Source organism: Pogona vitticeps, chromosome 2, assembly GCF_051106095.1.
Source record: "Pogona vitticeps strain Pit_001003342236 chromosome 2, PviZW2.1, whole genome shotgun sequence".
Classification (NCBI taxonomy): domain Eukaryota; kingdom Metazoa; phylum Chordata; class Lepidosauria; order Squamata; family Agamidae; genus Pogona; species Pogona vitticeps.
The window spans coordinates 236810891-236833167 of NC_135784.1; the positions used below are offsets into that span (position 1 = coordinate 236810891).

The following is a 22277-nucleotide window of genomic DNA, read 5'->3' on the forward strand; positions in this document are numbered from 1 at the left end:
GGCCAGCCTCAAGAACAGTATTTTTGCTCTATTTTAAGTCCTCTCTGGCTGCCCTGCCCCAAATTTTGGGGAGCAGCAGTACATACACACATGAGTATGAGAGAAAATAAAACTTTGCTGTGGGTTTCGGGTCGCATGCAAGAGGTTGAAGCGCACCCCCCCATACACGTTCCACATGCACCGCGTTCTCTCCACAACGCTTTGACACGCGGCCATTTGTCAATGACGCGCGCGGCTAAAGAGGGGAGTAAAAGGCTGGCAAGTCTTGTATGTGCTTGCGAGGGCTCGGTCCTCCGAACTATAAGGCGCTTCGGGCCAAGGCCAGGCGGCGAGCGGGTCTGTTGTTGAGGTGGCCTTCGCAGCCGCCCTGTGTTCCCCTTTTCCCGACGCTTCCTTGGTAAGGGAATAGGGAGGGAGCAACAAGAGCAACCGCCCCGCTCGCGCAAGAGGGCCCTCGCTTTGCAGGGAAGGGTTTTCGGGAGCGCCCGAACGTCGTTTGTACGCCTGCGCAGTCGGACTGGGCGAGTCCGGGTACAACACGCCGCCGGCGAGGCAGCGGGTGGGCAAAGCGAGGGCCACCCTGTCTCTCAGGAGCAGCAAAGCCGGTGGCAGGCAGAGAAGAGGGTGGCTTGCGGGGTGGTGGTGGTGGGGGGGTGTTTCTGTCTTTTAGGTTGACATTTTTGAGGAGAAAGCGCGGCTCGGCAGAAAAAAAGGGGAGCACCGTCGCTCCCGAGAATGGTGTTCGAGTCGCTCGTCGTGGACGTCCTCAACCAGTTCCTGGGCGATTATGTGGTGAATCTGGACAGTTCCCAGCTCAAGCTTGGCATCTGGGGAGGTAAGGAAGGGCAGGGTGGCTTCGGAGCCGGCTTAGCCTCGCTCACCCTTCTCTGACACCCTCCCCCTCAATAGCAGCCGCCTGTCGTCACGAAGTGGGGGCTCTCTCGCCCCTCCCGCCTCCTGTCGGCGTCACCCGCCTTTGGGTGCCTGAGAGACAGAAAGGTGCTGCTGGTGGTGGGGAAATAAGTGAGTGTGTCTTGCAGCGAGAGAGAGAGAGAGAGAGAGAGAGACGGGTTGAGCCCCCCCCCTTTCACACGGTGACAGAAACGTGTAAGAAGGGGGTGGCACTCTTCAGGGGCCCACCTCTCCCTCCCCCCGGGGGGGGGGTGTTGCCACCCTTCCCTCCTGGAGGGGCCCTTCCGCCCGAGGCGTCTCCCTCTGACTTGCTTGTATACTTCTGTGTCCTCCTGGCCTCGGCAGGCCCTTGTCACGTGGGCCGTGCCTTGCACGCCTTTTTGCTCGCTCACCTGCTCCTCCAACCCGCGGCTCCCTTCGGAAAGTTGTGTTATTTAGGGGCAGCTCAGGGTTAGGGAGAGCTGAACCACAAAGAAAGCTGACCTCCGAAGAATTGATGCTTTTGAATTGTGGTGCTGGAGGAGGCTCTTGAGAGTCCCCTGGACTGCAAGGAGAACAAACCTATCCATTCTGAAGGAAATTAACCCTGAGTGCTCACCTAAAGGACAGATCCTGAAGCTGAGGCTCCAATACTTTGGCCATCTCATGAGAAGAGAAGACTCCCTGGAAAAGACCCTGATGCTGGGAAAGTGTGAAGGCAAAAGGAGAAGAGGACGACAGAGGATGAGATGGTTGGACAGTGTCATCGAAGTGACCAACATGAATTTAACCCAACTCCGGCAGGCAGTGGAAGACAGGAGGCGTGCTGTGGTCCATGGGGTTACAAAGAGTCGGACATGACTAAACAATATCAACAGGGTTAGGGGAAGCCAAAGCATTTTACGAGGGAGGTCCGTTATGGTGGTGCCGAGAAGCAAAAGGAAACTACTGTACGGGGAACGTTTTCAGTTTTGGTGTGTCTCTTTCTCTCCCTTGTTGATTTGGATCAAGTTCTGGGCAGGAAATGCAAACTACAAACTTAAAAGTGCTTTGCATCTGGCACCGAATGGGGGCTTCCTAATATGTAGCGAGATATCTGCTCATTTCATTAGAGTAACATTACCTCAGATTTCGTATATTAGAGTTGTTTGGGACAAAGCAAGTTGTGTTTGCATCTGTTAGGCCCCATTCAATTCCTTGCTGTTTGCTTTGTTGATTTTTATGTGTATCCTGCCAAAGGTTATGCATGTTGTATTCCCTTGGTGGACAGCTGCCTATCAACTCACTGTAGAGAATTTGTTCCAGTTTTTAAAATAATGAATATATACAAAGTATCTGCCTAATTCTAGTATAATGTTGATCATTCACGTTTACAGTTACAGTAATACTGCTCTTAATCTTTTATTTGGTTTTTTGAAGAGGAGTTAACACTGGTGTTTTGTTTTTACTAAATGAGTGTTTTGAAGCCCGTGTTTTTAACATTTCATTTGCCATGTTACAAACAAGTGACAATTTATTTTGAGCAAGGCAATTCAAGTGTTGTCTTGGTGTGAACAAATAGAAAGAAAACAAAATGCCTGTACTTTTATGTTCTGGACTTCATGGTCTAAAATGATTGAGGACTATTTTGCACTTTACCATCTCTAGCCTTCAGTATAGGCACTAAAATTGAATGTTTGTGAAAGTGTGCACAAAATAAATTTGTGTTACATATGGTGAATAGGACTCCTTATTACAATGCTCATTTAGTTGGTTTGCACAAAGACACCATAGGGCAGCGATGATGAACCTATGGTACGCGTGCCACAGTTGGCACACAGAGCCCTCTCTGTGGGCACCTGAGCCATAAGTCACCATTGAGAAATAATTACCTATCCTCTGATCCCAGATTTTGGCACTCCCCTCTGCTGGTGCAGTGGTCCAATGGAGGTGTGCAATGGTGACCATTACTGGTCTAGCCCAATGGGGGATTGGAGGACCAGTAAGTATTTCTTTGTTAATACCGGCCATAGGAAAAAAAAAACCACAAATACTTAACCCTTGCAGTGCAGGAGCAATTGTTTTTTCTAAACTAAAACCTCAGTATTCAGGTTTTAATTGCAGTGTTGGCGCTTTGAAATAAACAAGTTGATTTTGTGTTGCGGTTTGGGCACTCGGGCTCAGAAAGGTTCGCCAGCACTTCCATAGGGGTTTGGTGCCTGTTGTCTGGTTTTTCTCTTTACAAGCAAGAACAGATCAGCAAACCACCGACCTTTATTTGTGCTTTGGTAATTATGATATCTGAACCATACATACTAGTCCCCACCCCTAAAATATAGATCATGGAATCAGACATAGTGAACAAACCATGCATAAGCATGAGTTTTGTGGTTGTTGAGTTGTTCGCTTCTTGCACTGGGAGCAGTTGGATAGTATGCATCAGCATGGTGCTGAATTTGTTGATAGTAAATTAGAATTCTAAATAATTCAGGCTTTTTGTGTTTCTGAACATAGTCATTGTGTTTGTCTGTTTTAACAGAAGACATATAGCTGCATCAGATATTGTAGGTTTTACGAATGTGTCCTGTAGATGAGTAATGTGTATCATATTAAAATATTATTTAAGTCTTCAAAAAAAAAAAAAACCCACAACACCCCATCCCTGGTGTATGAATATGAGATATTGTGCTTATGTACTGATGATTCAAAAAGCCAGAAAATGGCCCAATATTGCTACACAATATCCTGCTCATATTGCCAGCAGGAAAAGGGATGCCAAGCTTTACATAGCAGAGGGCAGTTGGAGGGTTTTTTTTGAAGAATTAAATTTCCTTGCTTTTAAAAATGGAAGTTTAAGTATACATATACCACACCCAAATTTCAACAGAAACTTCCCTCATGTAGAATTACCTGGTGCTAGAGGATTGCAGAAGATGAGCACATAGTCTGTGCTATGGTTGATGGGAGAGGACAGAAGCAAGAATAGATGGGATGTAGCTGCAGGCCCTTTGAGTCAAAATATTTTGGAAGGCTGTTTTGAACTTAATGAAATGGTGAAGGTGTGAGTAAATGCAGCACATACAATGAAGGAACACACACACCCTTTAATCTCTCAAGTAAACTAGTGTTGCCATGGCCTCTCCATAGAATGTAGACTAGAAAGCTATGTTTCAATTTTCAAACCCTTTCCTTGGGGTAGGCAATCTAAGGAAGAAAAGCTATATAGGACCATAAGCTCTACAAACATATTGTGTGCATGTTTTTCAAAATATGTCTTCTCGCCTTTTATAATAAAAGGGGTAGGGCTCAGAGTTAGCAAAGATTGTCACTGGAAACCAAGGTCAGGATCATCTGTACTATATAAAAGAAAGACAATGAAGAAAGACAGGATTAAAAAACAGCTCATTTGAACTGTGGTATTTATTGGAGAAGAGCTTTAACAGATACCCCATATAGCCAGAAAGACAGAAAAGTGTGTGCTCAATGAAGTTTAAGCCTAAACTGTCAGAAGAGCAAAATTGATCAGTGAGGCTATCCTATTATGCACTTATCATGAAAATAGCAGAACTGACCAATATTGCTGATAAAAGTGGAGGAGGGGCAGTAAGAAAAGAGGAAGACCTAACATGTGACAGATTGTCTCAATAAAGGAATCCACAGCTGTTAGTTTGTAAGACCTGAGCAGAGCAGTTAATAATAGGACATTTTGGAAGTCAGTAACTTATATAGTCACCACACATCAGAAGGTATTTGGTACCACATAGCATACAGTGATGCCCTGCATAGCGACGTTAATCTGTTCCAGGATTAACATCGCTATCCGGAACATAAAACCCCATAGGAACTTCGTTTAATGCGTTCCTGTGGGGGGAAAATTCACCGGTAAGCGAAGGTTTCCCATCCGGCCACCATTTTCGCCGCCTCGGTAAGCGAGGGCAGGGTGCGAAATGGCTGTGGGCAGCCATTTTCTTGATGCTGCGGCCATTTTGGAACCACCCATCAGCTGTTTCCAAAACATCGCAATGCGATAATCGCTTACCGATCATCACAATGCGATGTTTTGCCATATAAAACATCACAATGCGATCATTAAAACGATCGCAAAATCCGCATTGCTATGCGGATTCGTCGTTAAACGGTGCGCTCGTTAAGCGAGGCACCACTGTATTTTGAGTCCTTTTCCCTTAATTACCAAACAATTATATAGTGGTGAGACAGGTGGAATGGTTGATACTATAACAGGATATAGACACCAAGTTCAAGTTCAAGTTTATTGTATAGGCTAAAAGCTGTCACAATTGTTTAAAAATACAAATATGATTAAATAAAATCATGATAAAATCACAGACATATAAAATAATAAGAGACCATATCTGGGAGTCTCCTGCACAATTGATTGCGATGGCTCTCAGGAAATTAGCGCGGATATTTCTGGCCACTTTTGCAAACAGTGCTGTTCTGTATGTAACATATGGGTCACCATCCAAAAGTAACCTGACCACCCTTATCTGAGGGCTTTCCTCCTGTAGGGCAGCCAAAATGTTACCCAGGAACTTTTCTCTGGGGTTTTGATAGAGCTGACAATTGAGTAAATAGTGGACAACATCCTCTATCTCACCTGCTCCACAAATACATAGCCTTAGATGCTTAGGGACATTCATGTACCTGCCAATATAGACACCAAACTCTGCTAACATCAAGTAAGACTTTCCCCAGCCACAAAGCAAAACAAACAAACAAACAGACAGAAACAGTAGTTTCACAGCTTAGATGAGTGGCCATCTGAATATTTGTTCTTTGAAAAATATTCTTATAACTAAACACTAAATCTGTTTCCCAGCATCAGTGCCTATTTGGGAGCTAGCTACTTGGACGCTGACTGACAGGGTCAAAAGTTAGCTTTTCCATTTGAAGACTTGTGTGAGGAGCCTGGTTTCAGAAATACTGAGATAATGTTTACTGAAAGCACTCAGGCTTGGACAAACACAGCAGCTCTGTGCTTTTGTAATACAGAAATTATTTGAATATGCCTTACAAATTTGTATGCTAATTCTCCAGAGATACATGGCAATATACAGTATCTCTTTCTGGAGGACTGTCACTCCATTACTTCATATAAAGCAAGCCTGTTTTTTTTTTTTTTGACTCTTCAAAGAAAACTTGCCCTTTGACTGTTTTGGTGACCTTTCATTGTATCAACTTAAGAACTTTCTTCAGAGGATCTGGCTGGTAAACCTGTTCCATTCATCCTCAGTTTATAACATAGTGGCTGTTTTTCCCTTTTGAAAAGCTATTTTGGAAGATCAGTTTTTCACCTCCTGTAACCTTGATCCTTTCCAAATACAAAAAGCAGGTAGGGCCAACTTTTCTCTTTCAAGATTAAAAAAAAGTCTTTTGAATATATTTAATTTGTTATAAATCTAGTTTGCTTGTTTCTGCATGGAGGATAAAAACAGTATTACTTAAAAACCCTTTGCCCAAACTCCCTCAAATTCAGCGCAGAGCATGAGCAGAATGTCTCCTACATCTGCACCACATTTGGTGGTAGTCCAAAGTCCTGTTTCAAAGTTATAATCTACCCCATTCTTAGAATAAGATCCATTGATTCAGTAGGCCTACTCTAGTTGCAACTTACTGTGCAAAGCAAAAGGATTTCAGTCAGTGTTTTTTTGATAGTGTTCTAGGTAAGTTTTGATAATAGGAATATAATAATAAGAAAACACTAAAAACATTTCTGCTACTAGTAGGAATTGTATCTAGTAGTGTATGACAGTTGTTTAGATTCCAAGTGTTTTAAAATCAGTAAGAAAATCCTTGTAATTGTTAATACACCAGGAGTGTAGTTTTATCAGCATTATCATCATGGTTATTGTTATCATCCTCATAATCAATTTCCTATTGAAGAAGTAAAATAGTTACTACCAGGTCCTGACCCACCTTTATTTTAAAGGATAGTTTTTACAAGCCTGGGATACAACTTTTCTCAAAAAGTCTCCTTTCTCATATTACCCATTGCAATATAAGCCACAAAACATTGGATATGCCCATCGTAGTAATACTATTCCATCATGTTGTTAGCATCCAGTTTTCAGGAATCAAGGTATGGAATGCATGAGTTGAACCCACTGGTATCAATCATTGATAGAGCTACAGTACTTTTGTCATTGGAACTAGGAGGGACACAGTCTCTAATTCCTGTGCACCTGCTTTACAGAGCTGGGAAATTCTTCCTAGTCAGACTTCTGGGCAGTATGGAGAGATGCTTGAGTGAGGTATAGGGGAAAGGAAGAGACAATATTCTGTTGAGCTTTCAGATTAGCAAGGTATTGGATTTTACTCCATGGCTGTGTTTTAGGGGAATTTTGCAAAGGTTATAACTAGAATTAATGATGTAGCTTTCTGGTGAGGTAACAGTAACAGCCTTTTCAATGTCTGTAGAAGATCATAATTATGGATATGACCACAATCCAGTTTGTGGGCTCTTGGCAGTATTCTTAGGAATGTTATAGTAGGGCAAGTATTATTTATTAATGAAGGTTTTTTAAAGAGTTGTCCATAAATAAATTATGTATAAGTGCTGAGAAGGATGTTACATTAATATGATGCATTGGATCAATCACAGCTGGCAAAAGTTTTTCTTGAAGGAAAAGTTTTTGAATTTATTTATTTATTTATTTATTTATTTATTTATTTATTTATTTATTTATTTATTTATTTATTTATTTATGTACTTATACATGCATGCATGCATGCATGCATGCATGCATTCATACATACATACATACATACATACATACATACATACATACATACATACATACATACATACATACACACATACCCTGCCAATTTAGACCCAAGGCTACTCTGGGCAGCTAACATTTAAAAAATAGCACAAAAGCAATATAATAAAATAGAGAATAACAATAGTAATATCATTCAAGATGGGAAAAAGATAAAAATAATCAAGTGATGACAGTAGGGAAAGCCTGCTTAAAGAGCCAGGGTTTAAGATGGCTCTTAAAAACACCCAGCGAGGGAGGCAGACAGATCTCTGAAGGGAGACTGTTCCAAAGGCGAGGGGCCACTGCCAAGAAGGCCTGGCTTCTTGTTCTTTCTCTCCGGGCCTCCCTTGGCATTAGGCCCTTCAGCCACCCTTCCTGGCTAGAATGAGTGATTTGAGTAGATCTAGGTGGGAGGAGGCGTTCCGCTAGATATCGAGGTCCTAAACCGTTTAGGGCTTTGTGTGTCATCATTAACACCATGAGTTCAAGAAGGGGGAATTCATCTGCTAGGGCAGCGATGGCGAACCTATGCTGGCATGTGGAGCCCTTTCTGCCAGCACATGAGCCATAAGTTGCCAGATTGCTACTCCGTCCCCCCCGCGCAGCCAAACCTGAGAAGGTGGCTGCAGCCGCAGTGCTGGTGCCTTGGAAGTTGGATCCGGAGCAGCTGGTGCTGGCAGCGGATCCGGAGTGGGGTCTCTAGGCACCTCTATGCTGGGATTCCCCCTTCCGCCACCACTTTCAATTCCGCCGCCGCCGCCGCACACTGCCCGCTGTCGCCCCCCCAGTTTGGGCACGCGAGCCCAAAAGGGTTCGCCACTACTGTGCTAGGATAATGAATGAATACATTCTAGACCATCAGGTGCCCTGTCACTAGCCCCAAATATTCTAGCAGAATGTGGGTCAGAAAAAAACACCCAAATTAATGCTAGACATAACAGTGACAATATGAGAACAGAACCTGATACTTGTATCTTACAAATGTAATATAGATAAGTACATTTTTTAGAGGTGGTGGGATGAATGGTGTAGTGAAGACAGTGACAGACTAGGACTCAGAACACCTGGATTCAAGTCCCTGTTCAGCCATGAAAACTCACAGGGGTGCATTTGAGTGGTAATACTTAATATCCAAATGCATGTGACTAAGGTTGGCCTCATACTATGTATTATTGAAGAACAGAAGGAAGGGTCATGCCGTCAGTAGTATAGTGAAAACATTGTCAGTTATTTAATATTTTGTACCCACATTCCTTACTTTATTCTGTGGAAGTATTTACTCTTTTTTGTTGAGAGATTGGTTTTCTTGTTCCTGGAGCTTTTTCTATAGAGTACTGTATGTTGCACTCTTGAAGAAATGCCATTTCTAGCATTTCAATGAGAAGTAAGCCTGTTTTGTGACCAATTACTCTTTCCTTTGGAATTCTTGGAAGTGTAGTTTCTGCTGCTGTTGAATTTTCTGGTGTTACTAAATGTCCTCCTTGTGGTGCTGCAAATGTAGGTATAACTGAACAGACATGTCTCCTTGAAGAGATGTAGGAAAGTCACAAGCATGACTCTTAATCTTTTTTGTGGTATTTATAGCTGAATATAGTAAATAAGATCCCTCCCTTGTAGGCTTTGAGATGCAATACCTTGGCATATTGTCTGATTTTCTGTAACATTTAAAAATCAGTAAAATTAGATCAAGTCATTTTTCTATGCAGTTTCAAGAGGTTTGGTTAAGACATTCATTGTGTACAGTAGTGGGCTTCCGGTTCCAGTCAGGTAAGGATGACTTCCTTATCTGTTAAATGTGTTGATTCCATTCCTCAATAATTTAATTCCTTGTTTATGGTGCCTCCCCAGAAGATACTACGCTTGGCACTTTGCTGTTCTTGGTCGGCAGCTTAGATTGAATTGCTAACTCTAGCTGAAATAAAAAAATATATATCATTGAACTCCTTGTGCACCAGCAGGAGTGGTCTCCTCCTCCTCTGAAATAGTAATTCATTATCCTGGTAACAACAATGAGAAGAGAAGTGGAGAAGGAGCTGGTGATAAAGATAAAAGGAAGGAAATAACATCCCAGAGTCGGAATTGGTTAAATAAGAGAAGTGGATTGATTTAGATGAGAAGATGTGGCACAGAATCCTTGCTACCTTTTACATAGAATGGGTGGTGATTAATTTTACCATGATGTTGGATTGTGAAGCGAATGTGGTGCCTAAAGCCTTAAGAAATGAGGAGCTTACAGACATTACCTTAATGTCTCCGGTGCTGAAATCACTACAAAATGCTCTCCCTCTCTTCGTTACCCCGCTCTGTGAACTTAAAAGAAACAAAACCGACTATGAGAAGAATCTGACCTTGTGTGGAGAGGAAAAGCGAGGCTGCGGGCAGAGTCGAATCATCTCCTCCCTTGCCAAATATTGGCTTAAAAGAGGACCTTATCTCCATGGTGGGAACTAGCACTGGTGCAACAAAGAAGCAATGGAAACAGGCTAAAATCACAGATTTTGTTAAATCATGGACACACAGTACGCGAAAGAATGATTGGGAAGAGTTTGGCAGTCAGAGGTCCTTAAGAAGTTCAATAATTGATTTACCAGAGTGTATTGCAAAGGAGGGACTTGGTGGCACTATGGGCTAAATCGCAGAAGCCTTTGTGTGCTGCAGGGTCAGAAGATCAGCAGTTGTAAGATCGAATCCACGCGATGGAGTGAGCTCCCGTTGCTTTGTCCCAGCTCCTCGCCAACCTAGCAGTTTGAAAGCATGTAAATGCGAGTAGATAAATAGGTACCATCTCGGTGGGAAGGTAAACAGTGTTCTGAATCTAAGTCGCACTGGCCACATGACAACGGAAACTGTCTTCGGACAAACGCTGGCTCTACGGCTTGGAAACGGGGATGAACACTGCCCCCTAGAGTCGAACACGACTGACTAAAATGTCACAGGGGAACCTTTACCTATTGCAAATGATCTTCAGATTCAATAAAACAGCTATATATTAGGGGAGACTGATGTGGACTTTAGATGATGGGTACATCCAGGTGTATATTTCCCATTCGACCCCCTCGCCCCCGCCCTGGGTCCTGAATGAAACAAGGAGTCAAAAAGCTGTAATGATCAGGATAATGGTTGTGAATTGATGGAATTCATTGATGATGTACATCAATGCCCCATGCCAGAGAATAACATCTATAGGACTGCCAATGAGCATCATTGTAATACCAATGAAGGGTCCGACATCCACAAATTAGAGTTGAGTGAAGTTCATGTTGGTAGCTTCGATGACACTGTCCAACAATCTCGTCCTCTCTTGTCACCTTTTCCTCTTGCCTTCACACTTTCCCAACATCAGGATCTTTTCCAGGGAGTCTTCTCTTTCTCCAAATCTCTCTAAGAAGCATGTAGAGGGCAATAACCAACCTCCCTGTGTAGTAAGTAGTGATGGATAACTTAAATCGATCTATGGAGGATATTGAAGGAGTGTCATTGGATTTGCCTAAAATTATGGGTAGTAAGGTCTCCGGTAAGTGTGATCCAAGAACGAAGCTGGGCGAAAATAAGGGTAGATATAACAAGGGTGGTAGAAAGAAAGTAACTCTACCAAGAGGAAAGAGTAGGAACTCAAGGAAGAGTATCAATTTTGGGCCACTTTTCAAACTCTTGGATACAGCTGACTGTTCTAGTCCTTCTCTCAAATAGCCGAAAAAGGTGATTGCAGCAAAGAAGGATAGAAATGACACCAGGAATAACCCCCAATATAAAATGGAATTACCAAAGACCCAGATAAGGGAGGATATAAAGAAATCTAATATTGTCATGTTGTATAATACACTTAGGATCCGTACAGAGTAAAAACTCTTCCAAGGAAAGGCCAGTGATTCTGTCTATTCTATCTGGAGTTAGATTATAATAGTCTTATCAGGAATTTAACGCAATTCTGGGAGGCAGTGGAAGACAGGAGGGCCTGGCATGCTCTGGTCCATGAGGTCACGAAGAGTCGGACACAACTAAATGACTAAACAACACATATTACAGCTTCCTACAAGTGCATCAAACACAGCCATAAGGCTGGAAGCTGGGCTAGTAACTGTTGAGGCCAGGCTATGGATAGCTGCTGTAACATATTGGCTAAAATCGAATCATAGTACCTCAGGGCTAGTCCATTTGACATTGCAAGATTGCTTTGTCACCACATGGTGAAAAACGCTGGAACATAAGCTGGGGTATTATGGATTTTCACAACATTACCTATTGTCAATGAATATGATCCAGGCAAAAAATTTGATTAAGCAAAGGATCTTCGATATAGAAAGACAACATATAAACAAGGCCAAAGTAGTTATTAAAATAAACCCCTTGAATAGATTGCGACCAATGCCGTACTTAAATGATTTAGAATATCCTGAAACTAGAAGGGCCTTTATGTTATTGCACATGGACTTGTTGCCATCTGCGATGTTGCTGGGAAGATACGATAATACCCCCTACGAGAGTCGGCTGTGTGTATGTGGTCAGGTGACTATAAAGACACTGAGTCATGTCATCCTAGAGTGTAAATTTTATGAGCAGATCTGGGAATGGTTCATAAAACCTAGTATACCTTCCTTGAAAGGCAAAGATAGAAAGGAATGCCTTCAGAAGCTTTTGGGAGGATAAGAATAAAGAGGTAACAAACAGAGTGGCCAAATGTGGATGGCTGCCGATAAAACAAAGGGATAACTGGCTAAATAATAAGGATAGAATAGGAAGTACTTGGGATATAGTATAGAATATGAAGCTGATTAGTGTCTATATAGTTATCAGATGTACAACCTTACTATTGTTGTATCATTTTATTTTGCATTCTAATGTATATGTATATATTCATGGTTTTAAAGGCCAGTGGCTATAATAACTTTTTATGTTGTGGGAATACCTCATACCCCATCTGAAGACCCACCTGAAATGACTTGGCTTTTAAAACTGAAATATGTGTACATTTTAATCCTCTTGTATTATGTTTTTAATCCAGCATTTTGCAAAGTATGTATTTGTATTTGTACATTTGCTACCTCTGTGGATGTTCAGCTCGCACCAAGCTTGTGTATACATTTATATTTATACCTATGTATTAAATTTGTGGAAGTTGGATGACCAAAGTGGTCAAAACAATAAAGACTGACTTACTGACTGACTGTACAGTAGTGATGCTGAATGTTTTTTAAGACTTAAAGGTTACATTGGATGTTGTCTGTGAATTACCCCAAGGCTCAGTCCTGGGCCCGGTGCTCTTCAGTATTATTATTAATGGATGAGGGGGTGTAGAGAATGCTTGTCAGATTTGCAGATGATAGAAAATTGGGTGGAATAGCTAATACGTTGTGTATTCACATACTTGCATTTGCTCTTTTTTGCACCCAGACATTTATGTGTATGTTGATACGAACTGTCTTTGTTTCTTGATAACGTGTGATTATCCAGGACAGTTTTACTAAAGCTTCCTTCTCAACCTAGGACCCTGATCACAGATGCGACATAGTCAGTTTTTAACTTCTTTATTCGTGTTTTTTGTTAATGTCAAGCCAGATGAAAATTTCTGAGGATGTTAAAAATTTGTTCACTATTGTAATACTTTTGTTGGTCCTATTGCCTTTGGGATTTCTTGTCAGTTGGACCAATGTGGCTACCTATCTTTTTGTGTGTGGTTGTTATGCTGAGATAGAGATCAATTTGGCAGTCCTGATTTAAAGCAACAATTATTTTGTTGCTTTGTTTTAAAAAACAAACAAAACTGAAGTGATGCACACGTATACTGTGACCTGTAGCAATGTCTTTGTATCATGCATAACCGAATAAAACATTTGCAGTGTAATTTTTGTCTGTTTTAAAGCTTAACTACACTGTGGCTATTATCTTGTGGGGGGAAGTTAAGATTTTTGGGACCTGAATTATTTTCTAAGTGAGAATGTACAAACAGAAAGTTATCCATTTTATAGAAAGGATAATATATAGCTGAGTGTATTCCTCATTATTAATCTTTTAAAATATTTCTGTTTCTACATTTCTGAACTTGTATTTCTTTAATGCATGAATTTTAAAATATTCTTTTGAAAATGGTTGTAGAGTCTCCGGTGGATGAGACCTGCAGCTGAGCAAAGCCTTTCCTGCTAGCTTTTTTCTAGTAACAGAAGATTGTAGTAGAATGCATTGAGAATGCTCATATTTTCATTTAAAATATGTCTCCTTTTTCATTTGAGTAGTTGCTGTTTATTATCTAGGCATATATTTCTGTGCAGAATTTAAACATCCAGTAAGCTATTTTAGACACATATTTTAAGATTACACAGCCATGTCAGCACCAAAGCCTGTGACACATTTCTTAAAGGAATAAAAAGTACCATAAACAGCCCTGAGAAAATATCCTGCCTTCATTTAAGTATATTTTGAGCATAATTGATTCAAGTATATTTTGAGAGTACGAATTTTACAGACTTCAAGTTCTTATTTATTTTCAGTGCTTCTTAATTTAAAAACAAATGTTAAAATGGGAAATGTCCAGAATGGCTTTCTTTGTAAGCAGATGGCAGCATTTATTTTATTTTTTTTACATTTGAGGTTTCTTCATTTATTATGATTCTGATTTTGTATTTGTTGATGCTTTTATGTTGTTTTTATTTTACAATTTTGAAGTATTATACATGTTGCAACTGGAGATGGGCATGAACCAGAAAAATGGTGGTTCCGTAGCCACAATCTATCATGAATCCTTTAAAAAACACTGCCTCATCACCTCCCTATCTTGTTTTAAAACTGCTGCCGCCATCCTGTGCAAGGAGTCAGACCTTCTGTCTCTGTGTATGCACCAGCCACTCAGATGACAGGTGGGCACATGTGCAGAGGCAACAGGCCCAGCTTCTGTGCAAGGAACCAGGCCTGCTGCCTCTCAGGATGATAGAGGCGGCTTGAATACATGCTAGAGAGGCAATGAGAAAGGGCGGACATCCCCAAAATGAAGCATTGAGCGGAAAAAAGTTCAGCAAATTTCCAGGAGGAGTGTAACCCCATCCAACATACTGTATTTTTCCCTGTATAAAATGACACTTCCTGCTTTCCCCCTACACTTTCATTGCAAAAAGCTGCTTTCCCCCTCCACTTTTTGCAACAAAAGTGGAGGGGTAAAGCAGCTGTTTGCAAAGAAACTGTAGGGGGAAAGCACTTTCCTTGCAAGAAAGTGGATAGGGAAAGTAGGAATCAGAGCGCTTTGAACCTTTCCACTTCCCTCTCCACTTTCTTGCAATGAAAGAAATTTTGCGTTAGAAAAGTGAGGGGTGTCTTATACATGGGTGCGTCTTATAAATGAACAAATACAGTATATAGCTCTCTGCAGCAAATCTTGGGTTCACATAGGCTTTGTGTGTGGAGTGTTTGATGAGCCCCATTTACAAACTCTAAATGGGTTAGAATTATTGGTTCTCACTGCAATAGGAACAGTAACTTTTTGGCCAGGGCGATGATGTGTTCATTTTTGCCCGAGAAGAAAAATGGATGAATGTTGGGTTTTTTAAAGAAATTTTTAGAAAGTATGCTTTACTTCTAAAGGTGCAAGTATGAGTGGAGACCTACCTTATTCAGTTAATTTTATTTTTCACACTATCTTTGATTTTCTTTCTGTATGTTATTATCAATAATATGTTAAAATTTGTGTTTAGAACAGAATTTGAATAACTCAAAAAGTAGATTTGATAAAAGTGAAACCTTGGGATAAAAAGCATAAAACAGCAGTTTAGCAGCATGAGTGTTGCTTAGGTGTTAAATGTTGGTTGGGGCAAAACTTTGTTTTTGTTTTTAAAAAATTCAAGTTGTTTTACCTAACAATTTCAGAACATAAAAGGCTTTTCTTGTCAGTTGTGAAGGGCAAGAAAAGTTGGTACTGTTATCCAAAAAAAAGGCAGAAATATCATTGTTAGAAAGAGAAAGGACATTCTAAAAATCATGTTAACACAAATTCCAACAATTGTGTTAAATGAAAAAGGGTAAAGATGTTACAGTTTAGAGGAGAAAGATACTCTGTTTCCCTGAAAATAAGACCTAACCTGAAAATAAAACCTAGTATGATTGTTCAGGATGCTACCCCCAAATAAACCCCAGTTAAGTGAAAACCCACCTTCCACCATCGTGCAGCGAACAGAAGAAGATGACATGACTGTATTTGAGTAAATGTAGATTGTTCTACATGTTGTACATGAAAAAAACAAAACATCCCCTGCAAATAAGCCCTAATGTTTGTTTGTTTTTGGAGCAAAAGTTAATATAAGACACTGTCTTATTTTTGGGGAAACACGGTACGGTACATATGTGGCAAGTGTCCTAGAACAGCGGTCCCCAACCTCCGGTCTGGTGCCAGTCTGTGGGCTTCCTAAGACTGGGCTGCGGAGATGGATCCCTGCCCCCCACCTGGTGGGAGTGTCATGTTCGCGGGTGGGCATGTCGCGCTGGTGGATGCGCGTGTCATGCTTGGGTGGGCTGGTTGTGCTTGTGCACCTGCGAGCATGACATGCCCACCCCGCAAGTGCAGGGGTAACCACTGCGCACGAGCCTGCCCCCCAAACTGGTCCAAAGAGTTCCACTGTTGATTGTGGGTTCATCCTTTTCTCAAGATTTGTGAAAACATAGACAGAACATTCAAAATAAAGTTCTTGTGTTCTAATTACACTTTCTTTTCCACAATAGGAGCTGTTGCACTAAAGAACCTTGAAATAAAAGAAAATGCACTGGTAAGTATGAAGCAGAAATGTATTAACTGTTGTTGCTGAAGTTGACTTCAGAGTAAAAACTACCATTAAGCATTTTAGGATATTACTCAAAATCTTTTGAGCTTGGAATTTATTTATTTAATATATTTATATGCTGCCTTTTTTCTAAAAAGCCTCCAAGATGGCTTACAGTATTAAAAAAAAAAACAATATTAAAAGCTAAAACAATAAATTCGTACAATGTTAAAAAAGAATTAACAGCTGTATTTAATTAAATATTTTAATTATTTAAAAATTAAATAAAAGGAGTATTAAAAACACATTAAAATAACAAGACATATAACAGTCCCTTTAAGAACCTCTTTATGGAATGGGCTCCTGTTGGAGATCCATCGGGCCTCTTTCCTACCTAGTTTCAAGAAGATGCTCAAGACTCAATTCTTTAGGTAAACATTCAAAGACATCCATCCCCTGAGATGGCTGTGGGATCTGAATCTATTTGACATCACCAGCATCTGTTCTAGATTATCTGTTGGAGTCTTAGCCTATAATTTTTGGTTTTGATTGTTTGATTTGATAGTTGTGTATTTGAGGTTTTGATTGGCCTTGGTGGTGGTTCAGGGTAGTCTATACATTGTTAACTGCCCAGAGTAGTGGAAGTCACTAAGCAAATAAATAAATAAATCAACAAATAACTTCTCTTAGTCAGCCGGTCACTAAAAGAAAGCCTCCCTTAAGAGAAAGGTCTTTGCCTGCTTTTGGAAGGATAGCAAAGATGGCCTTCTGTGGGAGGAAGTTACAGTCTGGGAGCATCAACAGAACATGCCTTCTCCTGTTTCTCCACAAGATGCACCTGTGAAGTTGGTGGGACCAAGAGAAAGGCATCCTCTGATAATCTAAAAACCCAGGCAGGCTCATAAGGGTCTTTGAGATAGGTTGGACCTGAGCCATTTACAACTTTATAAATTAAAACTGGCACTGTAAATTCTGCCCAGAAATGCACTGGCAGCCAGTGGATCTGCTGTAATAGGGTTATGTGATCCCTATCACCAGCTTCAGTTGGCAGTCTGGCTGCACATTTTGGACCCATTGAGGTTTTTGAACACTTTCCAAAGGCCATGTAGAGTGCGTTACAGTATTCCAGCTGGGATGCAACTAAGGCATGTGTGTAATAAATCAAATACTGCTCAGTTCTCATCAGAAATCATGTAGTACCTATAACACTAATTAGTTTTTATATTGCGTAAGCTTTCATGTGTCCAAGCACACTTCTTCAGGTGAATGGAGTGGTTGTGTCTTAATCAATGATTGTTAAGTCCATCTCTGGCTCAGAAATGATATTATTAGTGTGGTATCATAGATAGAATGATGAATTAGGATTCACGGAGTCTGGATCCAAATCCCCAGGCAGCCATAGAAACTCACTGAAGGTGTGGAACTGGTAAAGCCACTCCTTAAATTTCTCACTCACCTTAAAAACCCTGTTAGGGTTGCTGTAAGTTGGTCTGACTTAGCAGCACATAGGAGAAGAACTAACTTTAAGCATATTTTTACTCCAACCACATAAATACCAGATAAACAAAATCATTCTTAATATCAAATAAGATCCTTTGATCAGTGTTATGATCAAGTATCTTCTGTCTCAGATCTTTACATTACACAGAACCCATAAATTAGATATGGGAAGGCCTGGTGACAATCCAACCCGAGAATGAAACAGTTCTACCTTCAGTTCCTCTCTCCTTGTCTTTATATCCCTAGTACCGGTGATTAAATTTGTAAATAATTTGCTGTTATAAGCCAGGACAAAATAAATAAAACATTTTTAAAAATTGTGTAAGCATTATTTGCATGTACATAACCTGCTGGTGCATAAAATGACCTGTAGATTCTAATGCAAACATTGCCAGTAACTTACAAGGACAGGTCTCTGACTTCTAAAATCATGCAAAAGGAATAGCACGAGTATAAAACTGCAGAACCTCATATGCAGATAGACTGCATGTGTGATCAAGACAATGCTTATGTGTGGACCCTTTATGTATAATCTGGTGAATAATCTGCACTGGGAACTAGACAGGAGGAGTGTTTCCCCCTTGGTTCTGCTGGACCGCTCTGTGGCTTTTGATATCATTGGCCGTATCCTTCTGGGCCATCTCTGAGCCATCTCTGGGATGGGGCTTAAACAGACTGTTTTACAGTGGCTCTAGTACTTCTTGTTGGGGAGAAGCTAGAGGGTGATCCTTCAGGGTTCTGTTTTCTCTCCTATACTCTTTAATATCTATATGAAACTGCTGGGAGAGATTGTCTGAAGTTTTGGGGTTCAGTATCACCAGTATGAAAATGACACTCGACTCTATCTTTCCCATTTAACAGATGAATAGATTCATAGAATAAGTTGGAAGGGAAATGTAAGGCTGTTGAGTCTAATACTCTGCTCAATGCAGGAATCCGAATCTGAGGAAGCTATTTTGGATCTAGATCAGTGTCTGTTATCAGTAATGGAATGGGTGCGTTCGAATAAACTGAAACTTAATTTAGGCAAGATGGGGTTCTCCTGTTTATTTGAAAGGAAGATCAAGGAATAGGGATTCAACCTGTGCTGGATGGGGTTAAACTCCCTCTGAAAGCACAGATACGCAGCTTAGGAATGCTTCTGGATTCATCTCTGGGCCTGGATGCCCAAGTTTTGATGGTGGCCAGAAGCGTCTTTTCACAGTTGAAACTAGAATGCCAGCTGTGCTTGTTCTTGGAGAGGTCTGATCTGGTCATGGTGACAGATGTCCTAGTTACTGTATTTTTCCATGTATAAGATGATACTTTTGTCTAAAATCTTTAGACTAAAAATTGAGGATCGTCTTATACATGGAAATAAGGTGAGGACAGAACAAAAACAAGTGGAGGGGAAAGCAGGGATCAAAGCAATCCTGTGGCTGCACGGAGCAGAGGGAGAGATCAAAATGATTGTGCAGCCGTAGGATAGCTTTGATCCCTTTCCCCCCTCCATTTGCTAAGCCCTGCTTAGATTTCTTAATTTTGGGTTAGAAAAGGGGGGGGGGTGAGGAAATCTTATACATGGCGGTGTCTTATACACAGAAAAATATGGTACCTCCCAGGTGGATTACTGTAATGTGCTGTATATCAGGCTGCCTCTGGAAAGTGCCAGGAATAGAGATGGGACATTTGTATTCATCTCTCAGGGAAAATGCATACAAACATCACCTCCACAGGTGACCAGGCCAATTGAACACCAACCCCCAGAACCAGGCTGTCCACTTACCTCTTGCAGTGTGTGAGGCTGTTGTCATTCACATTGAGCCAATCATGGAAATAGCCTGGTGAGGGCTTCCCCACCTCCCTGTGCTGCTGACGAGTCTGGCGAGGTGGTGAGGTGACAAGTTTCCCTGCTCAGCTGCTGAGTGGTTAGCAGTACGGGGAGGCGGGGAAGCCCTTGCTGGGCTACTTTAAGAGTTGGCATGGTGTGAATGACAACATCCCCACATGCTGCACTGCAAGTAGTAAGTGGATGGTCTGGTTCTGGGGAGACAGTCCAATCGGCCCACCACCTGTGGTGGTGATATTCATATTCATCTCCCTGGGAGACAAATACAAATACAGTGGTGCCTCACATAACGAGTGCCCCGTTTAACGAGGAATCCGCATAGCGATGCGGATTTTGTGATAGCTTTTGCGATCGCATTGCGATATTTTGAATGGGGAAAAATCACATTGTGATGATCGGTAAGCGTTTCACTTACCGATCTTCGCATTGCGATGTTTCCCCAACAGCTGATCGGTGGTTCAAAAATGGCCGCCAGGACAAGAAAATGGCCGCCCACAGCATTTTCGCGCCAATTCCTCGCTTACCGAGGCAGCGAAAATGGCGGCCGGATTGAGGATTTCCGCTTAGCAGTGAGTTTCCCCCCATAGGAACGCATTAAACAGGGTTTAATGCGTTCCTAAGGGGTTTTTTGCCCCCGTATAGCGACGTTTCCGGATAGCAACGATTTATGCGGAACAGATTATCATCGCTATGCGGGGCACCACTGTACCAGGAAACTTCAGCAGGCCCAAAATACTGTACAGCAGCCAGATTGCTGACTAGGCTGTTTACAGGGGTCACCTAACCTCCTGTTACAGCAGCTCTACTCACTGTCATTTCTGGGCATAATTCAAAGTCCTTGTTTAAATGTATAAAGCCCTAAACAGCTTGGGTCCAAGCTATCTTAAGGAATCTGTATCCCATTATGAGCCTGCTTGTGTGTCAAGATAATCCAGAGAGAATTTTCTCTCAGTTCTACCACCTTCATAGGCATGTTTAGTGGGCACACAAGGGATGGCTTTCTCTGTTGCTTCTCTCAGACTCTGGAACGCCGTCTCACAGGAAGCCAGGCTGGGTCCATCTTTGCTGTCCTTCCTCAAGCAGGCAAATACCTTTCTCTTCAAGCATTCTTTTCCTTAGTGATTGGCCATCTGAGAGGGGGGTTTGTATGGATTGTTGTGCTCTGTTTTTTTTAAATATTATTTTTAATATTGATTTTATTTGCAGGTTTTAATATACTTGTTTAATTCTTTTTAGTACATATTGTAATTACTGTTTTTAGCTTTTGAATACTATTTAAAATCTATTCCTATGCTGTAAACCTCTGTGGGTCCTTTTAAGGAGAGAGGTGAGATAAAATATTTTGAATAAATATTTTAAGGAAATAAATAAATAAATAATCTGGAACATAGTTTTTTTTTCTCCCAGAGTTCTTAAGCATACAGGCAGTCTGCAGTCCACTAATTCTATGCATATTTTAAGCACAATGTGTGTAACACAGGGGTCATAAAGTCAGACACAATCACGCTTTTTATTGTGCATTTATTATGTATGTAAAACCACATAGGCTCTATCCTGTACATAAAACAATTATTGGGGTTATAAACGTAAAGATTCCCCTTGACATTTAGTCCCGTCATGTCCGACTCTAGGGGATGGTGCTCATCCCCATTTCCAAGCCATAGAGCCAGCGTTTGTCCGAATGTATAATTGGTACCTGTACTGTTTAATCTCCTCTTTATAATTAGACAAACTGTATCAAATTGGGGATTTCTATAGATGAAGCTATCAATGTGCTAGCACTTGTGCTATTTGGCAAGATAACTGTTGTATGGCTGGTTGTACAATTGGTTGTGCACAATCAGATGTGCAACATAAACTTTGCCAAATAACATGACAGCCTGTACAATGTTCAGAGCACAGTTAGAAATCCATAACAGATTGCTGGCCACAATATTTAATGGTCTCATTGTATTTCATTTTAAACTTGGTCTTCAGCATACACAGTGTTCTTTGTGGAGATGTGTAAGGCTTGTATTACTAATATACAGCACAATTGTTTTCTAAAGCAATTAAAAATATTTGTCTTCACAGTATCAGTTTGATGTACCATTTAAAGTTAAAGCAGGACACATTGGTAAGTTAAGGATTGCAATTACCATATTTTTCTGTTTATAAGATGACCCAATATATAAGACAACTCCCCCTTTTCTAAGCCCCAAATTTGAAAATTTGAAAATTTGCACAATCACACCCCTTTGGTCCTAAAACCCTTTCATGGTTGCTTCATGATCAAAGGGGTGCGAGCATCCCGCCCTTTCACAGCTGTATTACTCACTTCCTAAATCCCACAGGGCTTAGGAAGTGGGTAAGGCAGCCATGAAAGGGCAGCACGCTCGCACCCTTTTGATCCTGATGCCTTTTCATGGCTGCTTCAGGATCAAAGGGGTGCGAGCGTGCTACCCTTTCATGGCTGCTTTACGCAGCGGCTTCACAAAAGGCAGGGAAAGCTGCTGCCTTCCATGTATAAAACAACCCTCAATTTTTTGTCTAATTATTTAAGGAAAAAGTGTTGTT

General features: G+C 41.1%; 1 protein-coding gene across 5 annotated transcripts in view; it reads left to right on the plus strand.

Annotated features, from left to right (window-relative positions):
- Nucleotides 1-508: 508 nt before the first annotated feature.
- Nucleotides 509-22277, plus strand: part of VPS13A (vacuolar protein sorting 13 homolog A) — a 240710-nt gene continuing 218941 nt past the window's right edge. For all 5 annotated transcript variants that reach the window (XR_013541528.1, XR_013541529.1, XM_020787771.3 and 2 more), the window contains exons 1-3: nucleotides 509-835; nucleotides 16356-16399; nucleotides 21795-21837. Coding sequence is in view for 3 of the 5 variants with exons in the window: in XM_020787771.3 (XP_020643430.3) it covers nucleotides 736-835; nucleotides 16356-16399; nucleotides 21795-21837 (187 nt within the window). In the remaining 2 variants the exon portion in view is untranslated. The remainder of the gene's footprint in view (nucleotides 836-16355; nucleotides 16400-21794; nucleotides 21838-22277) is intronic.